This window comes from Schistocerca americana, chromosome X (assembly GCF_021461395.2).
Source record: "Schistocerca americana isolate TAMUIC-IGC-003095 chromosome X, iqSchAmer2.1, whole genome shotgun sequence".
NCBI classification, from domain to species: Eukaryota; Metazoa; Arthropoda; class Insecta; order Orthoptera; family Acrididae; genus Schistocerca; species Schistocerca americana.
Window position 1 is genome coordinate 947,899,602 of NC_060130.1, and position 13,021 is coordinate 947,912,622.

Genomic DNA, 13,021 nt, shown 5'->3' on the forward strand with positions numbered 1-13,021 from the left:
AAAAAATAATACTATTAACACATTTTTCTCCTGTAGGTCTGGAGGGGGTAGATTTCAGAAATACGATAACTTTGTGAAAGATGAAAAGAGAATAAATGGCCTACAGGATTATGAAGTAGAACTGAAGGAACATATTCCATTGAGTGAGTCTCAGATGCTTCAAACTGGAGATTCTGGTGATGCAAATGTCACACAGATAAATTTTAAAAATTTTCAACCTGGATCAGTGGTTGCAATCAAGTAAGTGGATTTTTTTCCAGTTGTAATAAAATACTTCACCTTTGTTACAAAACTGTATCTTCATTTTAGAAATGTTGTGACTTATTTTTCACTATTTTATCTGAGATAATGAATGTTAATGTAAGAATGAATGCTATACACAGCAGAAATTGAGAAAGCTTCTCCAGTGCTATCAAGAACATACAACTGCATGGACACTGCTGTTGAAGTTAGACACTTCAGTCTTCTAAACAGAAAGCAGTAAGTTGTATTTGGTAGATGATAAGGTGTCTCAACATCACCAGAATGGGATATCATCACAAGTCGAGTGCCTCAGGGCTCAGTTCTGATTCCCCTACTTTTGTTATTTTTATTAACAGTCTACTTCTCTGTACAGAATATTGTAAATTCACCACCTTTGGTGATGCCACTATGGTACTTATGGATAATTCATTAGACAAACTGAAGGCATCAGCTAATAAGGTTTTTAGGCATATTGTGAACTGATTTCATAGAAATAGTATTTCTGTTAATTGCAGTAAAATAAACTTTATGAAGTTTCACACAACCTCCAAAGATGAGGAAATGGAAGAAATTTTATATGACCAGCAGCTAGATAGAGTGTCCTTCAGAATACCTGGGATTACGCACTGATAGCAAACAAAACTGGCCAAATCACATACTTGTTCTGCAACTAAAGCTTTATGCACTGTTTGTCAAGTGACACGACATGATGCTTGTAGAAAGAGAGAGCTCCCAAGCAGACAAGTAACACTATTGCTTTGAATATTTCTTTTGTATGTAGTTTTGGAGCTACAAATTGTGTGAAATGTATTGTAATGATAGTCCACCAGCAGCTCATTATAGTTCATTTCATACTATATTACTATATAGTTTATTAGGCATAGTATAAATACAGACATGGCAATAGACAGCTGGGCTTGGCATTCCTTTAGACATTGAAAAGCACAACAAGAACTACTAAAAGTAGCAAGCATTCCTAATGGCAGATAATTATCCGATGACATTCTATTAGGTGTCCCTGATGGATACACAATCACTTGTAGTTGTAGTGTATTGTCTCAGTGTGAACAGGCCACAGGCTGGACTGCTATCTGGCATTAACGATACAATCACTTTGAGTCATAATCCAATGTCTATGTGCAAATGGGCCACAGCATCAACTGCTGTCTGGCATACACAACTGATAAATTTGATGATAGTTCTATTCCAGTTCCAAAGCTCAGAGTCCTCAGCTACCATGGACTAAGGCAAAGGCATGTGGTTGGCCAGCTGCCTGCTCTGGGGGATGGTGCAAGGCAAAGTGTTTCTGGAATGGCAGCTGGAACTCAGTCCAGAGTCATATGGTGTAATGGTCCTGGTCCAGTGGCTCAGACTCAGCTGGCTCACTGTGGCTGTGCATCAGCATATATGTACTATAGCAGTGAATGCACATGGTGCGAATTACTTGCAAGCATGTGGCCTGGCTAATGTCAGTAGTGCCAAGATTCTCTCACCTTCTATTGGCGATGAACGTGTTGCGTGTCAGGAACACGGGCGCCACTGGTCGCAGTGGTGGCTGGGCCATAGTTTCTTATGAGAACAACCCATTGTTGTTGTTGTTGTTGTTGTTGTTGTTGTCCTGGACTGTTGTGTTTGTTCCTTAATGACATTGCGTTGGCAGGCCTGTATTACTACTGTTGATATCTGGAAAATGCAGCACCAGCAGGCCCATGATTTGGCAACTCGCAGCAATGATCTGTATTGCTCATGGACTGTGTGTAGGAGACAACATCCCTTCCCTCTCCCCCTTCGCTCCTGGTCGAAAAAAGATGGGTGACCATTACAGCTACTTTGAGTCGAGATGACTAGCACTATATTCCTTCCCACAAGAAAAATAAAACCAACCACCATGACGACAAGGGATCCAAGGGAATCAACGGCAGCAATCAAGGGCAGTGTCCAGGACCCCAGTTGTTGGGAGCTGCTGCGGAAAGGGCTGCACCTGTTCAGAAACCAAAAGAATGTACATCTGAAACAAACAGCCCATTGGAATGGCTGTTGTAGAGCCAGAAGACATGGTACTGAAATGTATAATCAAAGCCTGTGTAGAATGAGGAAAGACAACCATAAGGCCAGGAGCTTCGTAGGTGAATGTATTGCACGTGGATGAACACAAGAGTGACTTGTGCTGCAGGAGTGCTGTGGCCCTGAAAATGTGTGTCAGGAGCACAAAGGAGCACTTGTGTGTAAATTTGACACCAGAAGGAAAATCAGTAAAAATATGCATTTATTAGGCACAGGAAGAGAAATTCAAAAATGTGTGCATGAATTAATTACTAAAAAGAAATTTGGAAGGAATGTGTGTGGATTAGACACTGGAAAGGATTCAGGCAAAGTATGTGTGTTTGAGGCACTGGAAAGAAATTTGGAAAAGCTGTGCATGTGTTAGGCACTGTGAGAAAAAAACACTCAACAACTGGAGGCTGAAGTAAAACAATGACCCTGTGTGTGGAAGCACTGTGGTAAGAAGTTCTGGTCATGGATATCACCTGAAAGTTCCTGTGCACAGAAGCACTGGTCGAAGTGTTCAGATTGTGAGTCACAAGTGATAACATATGGCACTGCTGGCTAGAGTCCTGTGAGCATGGTGGTGCATCAGGGAAGGCTGTTAGACATTTCCAGTAGTGTGGCAATACCACAGAGTTTGAAGAGGAATAATAGCAGTTGATGGGTCACATATGTGGTGACTTGGTCATATTAAAATGATAATTGCACATTAGTACACCAAGTATAGGAAAGAATGTCTGATGAGCACCATCTAGCTGAGGTGTTGTGAAAAATGTGTAATGAATTGCACTGAAAATTTGGAAAATGTCAAACTTTTTGCTAATGACTGAGATGAAGCATAGCAAAAATTGTTTGTCATCATTGCCATCTGAAGTGACTGGTCCATAGTGCATGAAGAAAGAACAAGTTCCCAAGTAGAGAAGTAATCCTATATGCCTTATTAGGCACAATATAAATACAGAAACTGTAATAGCCAACTGGGCTGCCATTGCCTTAGACATTAAAAGCACAAGAACTTCTGAATGTAATGAGTACTGGTACTATCAGATAGTTATTCAGTGACACTTAATTAGGTGTCCGTGATGGAAATACAGTCACTGTGAATTGTAATGTAATCTGTAAGTGTTCAAAGGCCACAGTCTGGGCTGTTGTCTGGTATGGACAATCCAGTCACTATTTATCTTTAAATTTTGCAGATTTAGATATTTTTTAATGTTTATTTACAAGAAGTCATTCTGAGGTGTGTGTGTGTTTGATTTTTTTTTTTTTTTTTTGGGGGGGGGGGGGGGGGGGGAGATGAAGAAGAAGTAGTAGAAAATTGATGTTACAGAGAATATTCTTGTCCACAAATGTTTCTGGTACTTCTCTGTTTGGCTATATCTTACACCTCTCTCTCTCTCTCTCTCTCTCTCTCTCTCTCACAGGCACACAGGTGCACACATTTTTTTTTTGGTCATTATACACAATCAGTGGCAGAATACTAAAAATCTATTTCCAGGTATCTAATGAGTACTCCGTATTAATATCTAATATTGCTGCTCTGCATTCATCACATATCTTATATTAAATGATCAACACACAAAAGTACATGAATTTTATTTTCTTGTTTGCCATCTGTAAAATTTAGCCTGATCTGTATCTGAGTCATTTCTTCACTATTATCTGGAAACAAGTAACTAACTAATTTCACATCAAAATAAATTAATATGTTCCAGGGTTTCACTTCATAACAAGGCAGCAGAGGCCATTAAAAAATTGCGAAATTTTGTATGGCTGAGCAGTCTACCTCAACAAGATGCAAGCTCTCATGATCTAGTAACTGAACTGAGCAATATTCTCTCATCACTAAGTCTTTCTGATTTAAATGAAGCATTGTACCGCTGTGATAGTGAGGAACTGGATCATGGGAAAGGAATTGGAGTGTATAACATCCCAGGTTTTGGTTCTTTGGTTTACTGTGGTTTGCAAGGTAATGCACATTTAAGTTGTTAGATTTTAGTCTAAATATAGATTTTAATGTATTTTGCTTCCAAATAATAAAGATTTCAGTTTTTAATGTAAATCACCAAATGAGGATAGATAACTAGAAGAGGCTTTGAGCAGATATGTTCATCAAAAAGGATGACAACTAGCCAAATTTCCTTCAGAGAGCCACTTCTGTGCAGCCAGACTGCCCAGTTGGAGAGAGTAGCTTTTTGTTTGTGACACCCATTCACACGTGAAATGAACAAAAAGTGATACATTGATACAGGTTACCTGTTCAAAACCAGTGTGAAGTGAGCAAGTGGTATTTATACTGTGGATTGGATATAGTAAATAGCAAACAACAAATACTCATTGACTCTGTTGAACTCTTTTAGCTTATTCATGACTTGTCATTTTCAGTCAACTGAGACTCAGAGATGTGTGTTGCTCAATATCTATAGGGTATTGAGATGATGGTCCTCATGTATGCGGAATAAGTCAAATATCTGAAACACATTTTCATTTAAGAGGGAATATCAAACTTGTTGAGCAGTTGAATGGAATGGACAGTGTCTTGATAGGAGGATATAAGATGAAGATCAACAAAAGCAAAACAAGGATAATGGAATGTAGTCTAATTAAGTCGGGTGATGCTGAGGGAATTAGATTAGGAAATGAGGCACTTAAAGTAGTAAAGGAGTTTTGCTATTTGGGGAGCAAAATAACTGATGATGGTCGAAGTAGAGAGGATATAAAATGTAGACTGGCAATGGCAAGGAAAGCGTTTCTGAAGAAGAGAAATTTGTTAACATCCAGTATTGATTTAAGTGTCAGGAAGTCATTTCTGAAAGTATTCGTATGGAGTGTAGCCATGTATGGAAGTGAAACATGGACGATAAATAGTTTGGACGAGAAGAGAATAGAAGCTTTCGAAATGTGGTGCTACAGAAGAATGCTGAAGATTAGATGGGTAGATCACATAACTAATGAGGAAGTATTGAATAGGATTGGGGAGAAGAGAAGTTTGTGGCACAACTTGACCAGAAGAAGGGATCGGTTGGTAGGACATGTTCTGAGGCATCAAGGGATCACCAATTTAGTATTGGAGGGCAGCGTGGAGGGTAAAAATCGTAGAGGGAGACCAAGAGATGAATACACTAAGCAGATTCAGAAGGATGTAGGTTGCAGTAGGTACTGGGAGATGAAAAAGCTTGCACAGGATAGAGTAGCATGGAGAGCTGCATCAAACCAGTCTCAGGACTGAAGACCACAACAACAACATCAAACTTGTTACAAACATTTAAATGTATGAACACTGAGGAGCACAAGGCATTGATTAGGCTACTGTAGCCAAGCATGATGAAACAGATAGTAGTTTACAACATTTTTTTACATAAGACTTACAAAATGAGTTGATTCTACTAAAAACTTCATCTGTGGAATATAAGGAGTTGGCTACCATTAAATCCCTTTAAACTGAAGTATTGGTTTGGAAGTGAGATATTTTACTGATGATAAATTTCTTTAACAAATAAATATACTTTCTAGAAGTTGTTAGCATTCTCAGTTTCTTGAACATGCCTCAGTTACATGTTCTTGAGTTCACACACCATGCTTTTAGGCTCAAAAACATATGTTGTCTTACTGATTTACCGCAAAAATGATCCCTTTTGACATTACATAATGAAAGTATGCAAAATATGCTAGCTTTTTTATGTTCACACCACTGTATCTGACAACATCCATATTGCAAATAAATATTTATTTGAGTTTTTCAGCAGTAATGTGATTGTTGTATGCTGCTCCCAGATGAATTTATTATCAATTTTTAATTCCAAAAAATTTGACTGTCAACCTTTTCCATCTGCTTGTCACCGTATTTCATACATATGCTGGGAGGAAACCTGTTACAACTTTTAATTGGCATGTAATGTTTGTTTTCAAAGTTTAGGTGCACAGAATTAGCTAGGAATGATTTACTAATATCCTTGCAAAATTACATTAGCCATTCTTTCTACCACTATATTTGATTTGCCATTTGTTGCAATATTTGTATAATTTCCAAATAAAACAAAATTGGCGTATGCTATTGCTACTGATGAATGTTCAGTAATATAAAAATTAAGGGTCCTGAAATAGAACTTTGTGTTACACCACATCCCATTTGGATGATGCCCGATAGCTTCATACAGAAGTCTTTTTTCCTATTGACACTCTTTAGTTCTTGTCTGAGAGATACAATTTGAACCATTTTGTAGCATTTTCTGGTGTGATATAATGTTGCATTTATTTAAGAGGATATTGTGTTTAATACCTTTGACTGGTAATACAATATACCAGTAACTTCTAATTTATTGTCTAATGGATTAAACACATCCTTGATGTATGTGAAAATAGCATTCTCAGTATCAGAATCCCTTAGAAATCCAAACTGTGATTTTGTCAATATGTTATTCCTAGTCAGATGATTAAGTATCTGCTTGTATATCACCTTTCCTAAAATTTTCAAGAATGCTGGCAAAAAGTTAAACTGGACAGTAGTTTTATGGTATTTCTTTATCTCCTTTCTTATGCCGAAGCTTAATTACAGCATATGTCAGCCAGTGAAGAAATGTTCCAGGGACAGGCACCTAGTTACACAAATAACTTTAAGTGTTACTAAACTCACAAGAAGACTCTTTAATAAAGTTTGTCAGTGTCTTATCACAACCACTAAACCTTTTGTTTTTATTTCAAGCATTTTGTGGTAGGTATTACTACTTCTGTTGTAGTGAGGGCCGTATTCATATTATTAAGTTATTTATGATGGGTAGCCTGTGATATTCCATGACAGCTTCCACTGAGCCTGACAACCGCATCTTTTCAGTTACAGTTATGAAATGATTTTTAAAAAGTTTTGCAACACTGCATCCACCTGTTGTCAATGTATAATTTACTCTTAAAGCTATCTGCTACTCATCACCTCTCCTCTTTCACTATGTCACATACTGTATTTATTTCATTACCTGATGTGACTATTTTTGTCTCGTAAAACATTTGCTTCAGTGTCTATATTAGTTTCTCCAGTAACTTGCAGTATGCCTTGTAATCAATGACGGCAACAACATCAGAGCTTTCTCTGATAGACAGATGTCTCCTTTTTGTTCTACAAGATACATTTATTTCTTTAGTAACCCATGGCTTTTTTGTAGAGTTTGGTCTCATCTGGGTTACTTTTAGTTGATATAGTTTTCAAGTAAGTTAGGAACATTATTAATAAATGTGTTGTGTTTTTCATTCGTGTCATGAGCACAGCATGCATCACTCTAGTTCTTGTGTCTAAGGTGGTTTCCAAAAGAAACAGTCTTTTGGTTACTGTAATCCTTCCTGGACTCAGATATAATAGATATTGTATATTGATGAGTATTAACATTTGACACGTGGGATGTATATCATGGTCTTAGAGGCCATTTACCATTGGTTTCATCTTATAATTTTGTTCATTAGATCTTTCTGTAAATAGCAGTCTGCTTGTGTCTGTGTATGTGCGGATGGATATGTGTGTGTGTGTGCGAGTGTATACCTGTCCTTTCTTCCCCCTAAGGTCTTTCCGCTCCTGGGATTGGAATGACTCCTTACCCTCTCCCTTAAAACCCACATCCTTTCGTCTTTCCCTCTCCTTCCCTCTTTCCTGATGAACCAACCGTTGGTTGCGAAAGCTTGAATTTTGTGTGTTTGTTTGTGTGTCTATCAATATAACATTTTGGTAACCTACAAATTTTACGCAGGGATTACAGAGGAACTGTATTGAAAAGCTGTTTTATAAAAGGAAGCAGATGCATTTTAATGATGTACTGCATTAACTATAGTTGAGTTAGAACTCTTGTTTTCCCATAAACTGTTGAGTGAGTGATATATTCTTGACATGAATGCCATAAAAAGTAATCTGCCTTATTATTTGTTAAATTTTACGCAGGGATTACAGAGGAGCTGTATTGAAAAGCTGTTTTATAAAAGGAAGCAGATGCGTTTTAATGATGTACTGCATTAACTATAGTTGAGTTAGAACTCTTGTTTTCCCATAAACTGTTGAGTGAGTAATATATTCTTGACACGAATGCCATAAGAAGTAACCTGCCTTATTATTTGTTAAGAGTCTGATTAATACATTCCTTTGGTTTTCTCAGGGATTAAAAATCAGCTCTTAATAACTTAACACAAAAAAATCCAAGTTGATATCTTTCTCAGCTCTGTTATTTATGATGTTGTTTTTTGAGTTTTGTGACATCTTTTTTTCCTCATTTTAACAGGATTTATGTCACTGCTTTGTGATATAACGCCAATCAATGATCTTGGACATCCATTTTGTAACAATCTACGGGAAGGAAACTGGATGATAGGTAAGTCCTTTATTCAGGATTGTCAAATGCTGAGAGTGCAAGGAAATGTGCTGTCACTCAAAGTAATACATTCCAATTTCAGATTATATTTCTCATCGGCTCAAACAGTACTCGGGCACTATTGAACTTGGTCTGTGGCTGGAGAAGAGCATGGCACCTCTAAAAGAAATTCCACGTTATTTGGTGCCAAGTTATTTTGCTGTCATCATTTCACTGACATACTTGCGCTTACTAAACCAAGCATGGAGTCTGATGTCATTGTAAGTTTATGAATGTATATAGAGTTGTATTTTAAAAAAGCTGCTAAGTATGGCTTCAAGATTCACTGTAGTAAAAGCTGTTGTTTAATAGAAGCAGTACATACTGCTTAGAAGAGCAATATCAAAATTTATTTGTGCTTCATACAAACTTTGCCAGAAATATTATTTGCATTGAGTGCTAGTATAAACTTATGAGAGCAAGCTAGACTCAAACTAAAAGCCTTTTGATTTGTAGTTAATCACCTACCCATTTACCTACCAAGCCACAGAACTCATACAGATGATTGGGCATTCAATCAAACAGGTGTTATACAGGGTGTCCCATTTATCCTGACCACCCTACATAACTGTTTGTCCAGATGCAAATTACAAAATGTTTCAAGCAAATGTTCTTTAGCCATCAGAGGGACATCAATCAGCATGATTGCCTTTGTTGTAGCTTTGTTTTTTACAAATATATGAACAGCAGTATGACTTTTTTAAATGGTACCCTGTATTTTTTATTCAGTAATTCATTTCCTCACCTAAAGACCTATTCAGAAATGTATCACAGTGTACCATTCACTGGAACATGACGTTATTAATTACATTACACAACATTGACTTTGAGCTCGGGATCACAAACTTATCCACTTGCTGGAGTTGTCTGAAAACAAATGAAAACCAAGTAAAAACATAACACAAAATTGACTTTGACTCTCCTCTACCATTGCCCAGGAGCAGAAAATTCAAAGGTGCTCAAAGCGGTGACCCTGGACACCGATACACTGGTGCACTCGTTGAATGAAAGAATTATTTACTGCTTCCAGTGCTGCCTGCTGAAGAAAATTACAAGCAACCATGATACATTCCTGCATATCCTCTGGAGTTGTTGGAATACCATGATAGACAACATCTTTAATGCATCCCCAAAGAAAAAAGTCCAGAGGATTTAAATGAGGAGTCCTAGCAGGCCAAGTAACTGTTCCTCCTCGACCATCCATCTGGCAGGATACCTTCAGTTCAGAACACAATGTGCAGACAAGGAATTATGTGCTGGACAACCATCATGTTGATACCAAATAAACGTTCTGGTTCTTAGCGGCACTTCATCCAGAAGAGGAGGAAGAATTTGTCTGAGGAAGTTAACATAAGCTGTGCCATTTAGACTACCATTGATGAAGTAAGGGCCAATAATTGTAGTACCAAGCATCCCACACCAGGCATTAATTCTCCATTGATTCTGATGTTCCACCTGTCTAAGCCATCATGGGTTGTTGCTGGACCAATAATGCATGTTCCTTGTATTTACCTATCCTGTGTTTGAGAAGGAACATTCATCGGTAAACAGAACTGTGGAGAAGAAGTTCAGGTTGGTGAGGATTTGCTGCTGTGCCCACTGACAGAATTGTACGTGTTTCTGGAAATCATTCCCATGCAATTCTTGATGTAGGGGGTAAGGATGGAACCGGTGATGTGTAAGAATACAATGTACACTGGTTTTAGGAATGCCAATCTTGTGTTCAAGCTGTCGTGTGCTCACATGTGGATTCATAGCAACAGAAGCGAGAACAGTAACATCAGCAGCTTCATCTGTGCAAGTGTGTTGTCATGGGTTGAAACTTTCTGTTTCCTGAAGCATTGCAACAAGATGAGAAAACATCCATCAGGAAGGTGGGTTCTTGTCAGGATATTGCTCTCTGTACAGTTCCACTGCCTGCGTAGCATTTCACCTACCTTCAACACAACAATAAGAGAGATGTTATGTCGATGCAGTTTTTAGGAAGGACAGCCTTTACTGTATGCCTAATGTACACAACAGTCTTTAAAAGGACTGAACTACTGTACTAAATGTACCTGTACATAAGAAAACAGTATTGAAATTACTGTTCTGCTAACTTACCTTCCCTATAGATGAGTAGCATTTCTTCCTTCTCTTCATTGGTGTACATTCTGTTCACACAACTCTTCAACTGATGATGATTGACAGAATGACAGGTGTGCATTCTGCTTATGTTTATATTTGTCCTCTGTCAATATCAGCATGTGGATGTGTTCCATTACCCCGAGTACCTGCACTAAATGCTGGGAATTTCAATGTCAGTGTTGTGTTATATAATTAATAAAGTTGTGTTTGTGTGAATGGTACTCTGTGATACATTTTTGAATAGGTCTTTAGGAGAGGAAATGAATCACTGAATAAAAAATACAGGGTGCCATTTAAAAAAGTCATACCACTATCATATCTTTGTAAAAAACAAAGCTACAATGAAAGCAATCATGCTGATTGATGTCTCCCTGATGCCTAGAGAACATTTGATTGAAGCATTTTGTAATTTAAATCTGTACAAACAGTTATTTAGGGTGGTCAAGATAAATGGGACACCCTGTATATTATGAAGTGGTAGAATTTACTCTCCACAGTGATAATGTGTGACTGGTTGTGTCTGCTGAGACAAAGACACTTGGAAAATATTGAGGAAATGGCACATCTCATAAATGACTATCAGCCAGAAGCATTGTTAGAAAATTCAGGATGTGGTGTCTGGTAGTCAGGGCCATGGGGGGCAGATGCTTATCCTAGCAGAAAATCTCAGTAAAATCGTCAAACCTATCTCTGAGCCCTCTGGTAGTCATTCTAGGACGCCATCATTCATATGGTGAATGATATGTGTTGGTTGGTTGGTTAGTGGGAGTAAAGGGACCAGACTGCTACGGTCATCGGTCCCTGATATGTGTTGTATCCTGCTACTAGTGTACGAGAGTGTGAATGCACCAAGTGTAAAGTCTTTGTGCGTGTGTACGTAAATTGACCACCATCTGTATCAGCACAGACTGGCCACTAGAGGCCATGTGTAGGAAGCGCGCACACGGCAGTCTCAGCTATGCCATCTACTGCCAACTCTCACCTATATACACACGAAGCAGTGATGACTCACTCTTCTATGTTTTTTTAGTTTGTACCACTTACATCAGTTGTTCTCTGCATCGCTTCTGTTGAACCTTCTTATGATTCTTTTGTCTTGTTACATGTGGGGTTAGAAGAGGCTTATCTCCATTATTGTTCAGACGTTTATGAATAAAGCCATATTTGTGTTACTTGGATCCACTTCATGTACTACTTGGTTACTACACAATTGGTGACAAGGGTGGACTGGTTTCCGTGTGTGTAGTCTTTAAGTGCAGTTTCATCAGGTTTAGTCATTATGGATGCTGTGCTACTGGCCCTGACTGACTAGCTTATTTTGACAGTGAGCAATTTGTTGGCTTCCATTAACAGACAGGGTATCTTTCTATCAGTCTAATCCACCCACTTATCCTCTGTATGATGATTCAGCTGAGGATTGGGAAGCTGAAGAAAAAAGACTCAGGCAGCATTTTTTGGCTTTTGGTGTGACAGACTTGAATTTGCGCAAAGGATTATTCATACCATGGATTCCACCTAAGGTGTATCAATTACTGTGTCAGCTTGCCCGTTTACGAGAACAGGAAGCTCTTACTTTTGATTACATGTGCAGTTTATTGTCCAACTTCCATCACAAATGAATGCATGTCATAGCAGCACAAGTTGAATTCCACTGATGCTGCAAGAAACCAAACCAGTCATACAGAGTGTGGTCAGCCAAACTTCACGGCCTTAGCCATTAAGTGTCAATTCATTACTGATGCTCTTATGCAGACTCTTTGAAGTGCAACACAATTATCTGTTTAGCTCTGTACAAGGAAGTGCACCAGGAGACTTTACTCTGTGAAAACCCCATGTTGGCAGAAATTTAGCAAATAGCACAATCTTTTGAAGTTTCTCAGGCAGCAGGTGACCAAATTGAAGTGTGGAATGATGTGGTAGTGCTGTTACACCAGGACGACAGCTAGCTTGCATAAGGAAGTGGCAGTGGTTGCAGTAGACATGTGGGCCCAGTGCCGAGCAGATCAAGGCCAACCCACACAGCTGCGACTGCCACAGTGCCAGCCTCAGCATTCTCTGTTTCCATCTTTTCTTTTCTGTTTTGTCGGGCATGAACATTTGACGTGCCCTAAGTGCTAAGCTACTTGTAATGCTTGCCAGAAGAAAGGCCACATCGCCTCCATGTGTCGTTCACCAAAGAATATGGACATGGACATAAATTTTGTGTCTCCAATGCTTGTAAT

General features: G+C 38.4%; 1 protein-coding gene across 5 annotated transcripts in view; it reads left to right on the forward strand.

The window, feature by feature from the left end:
• The window catches only part of LOC124556652 (glycogen debranching enzyme), a 204,751-nt gene that overhangs the window by 144,945 nt on the left and 46,785 nt on the right, over positions 1 to 13,021 (forward strand). For all 5 annotated transcript variants that reach the window (XM_047130620.1, XM_047130622.1, XM_047130618.1 and 2 more), the window contains exons 15-18: positions 37 to 240; positions 4,005 to 4,258; positions 8,544 to 8,633; positions 8,716 to 8,893. In XM_047130620.1, the coding sequence (XP_046986576.1) occupies positions 37 to 240; positions 4,005 to 4,258; positions 8,544 to 8,633; positions 8,716 to 8,893 (726 nt within the window). The remainder of the gene's footprint in view (positions 1 to 36; positions 241 to 4,004; positions 4,259 to 8,543; positions 8,634 to 8,715; positions 8,894 to 13,021) is intronic.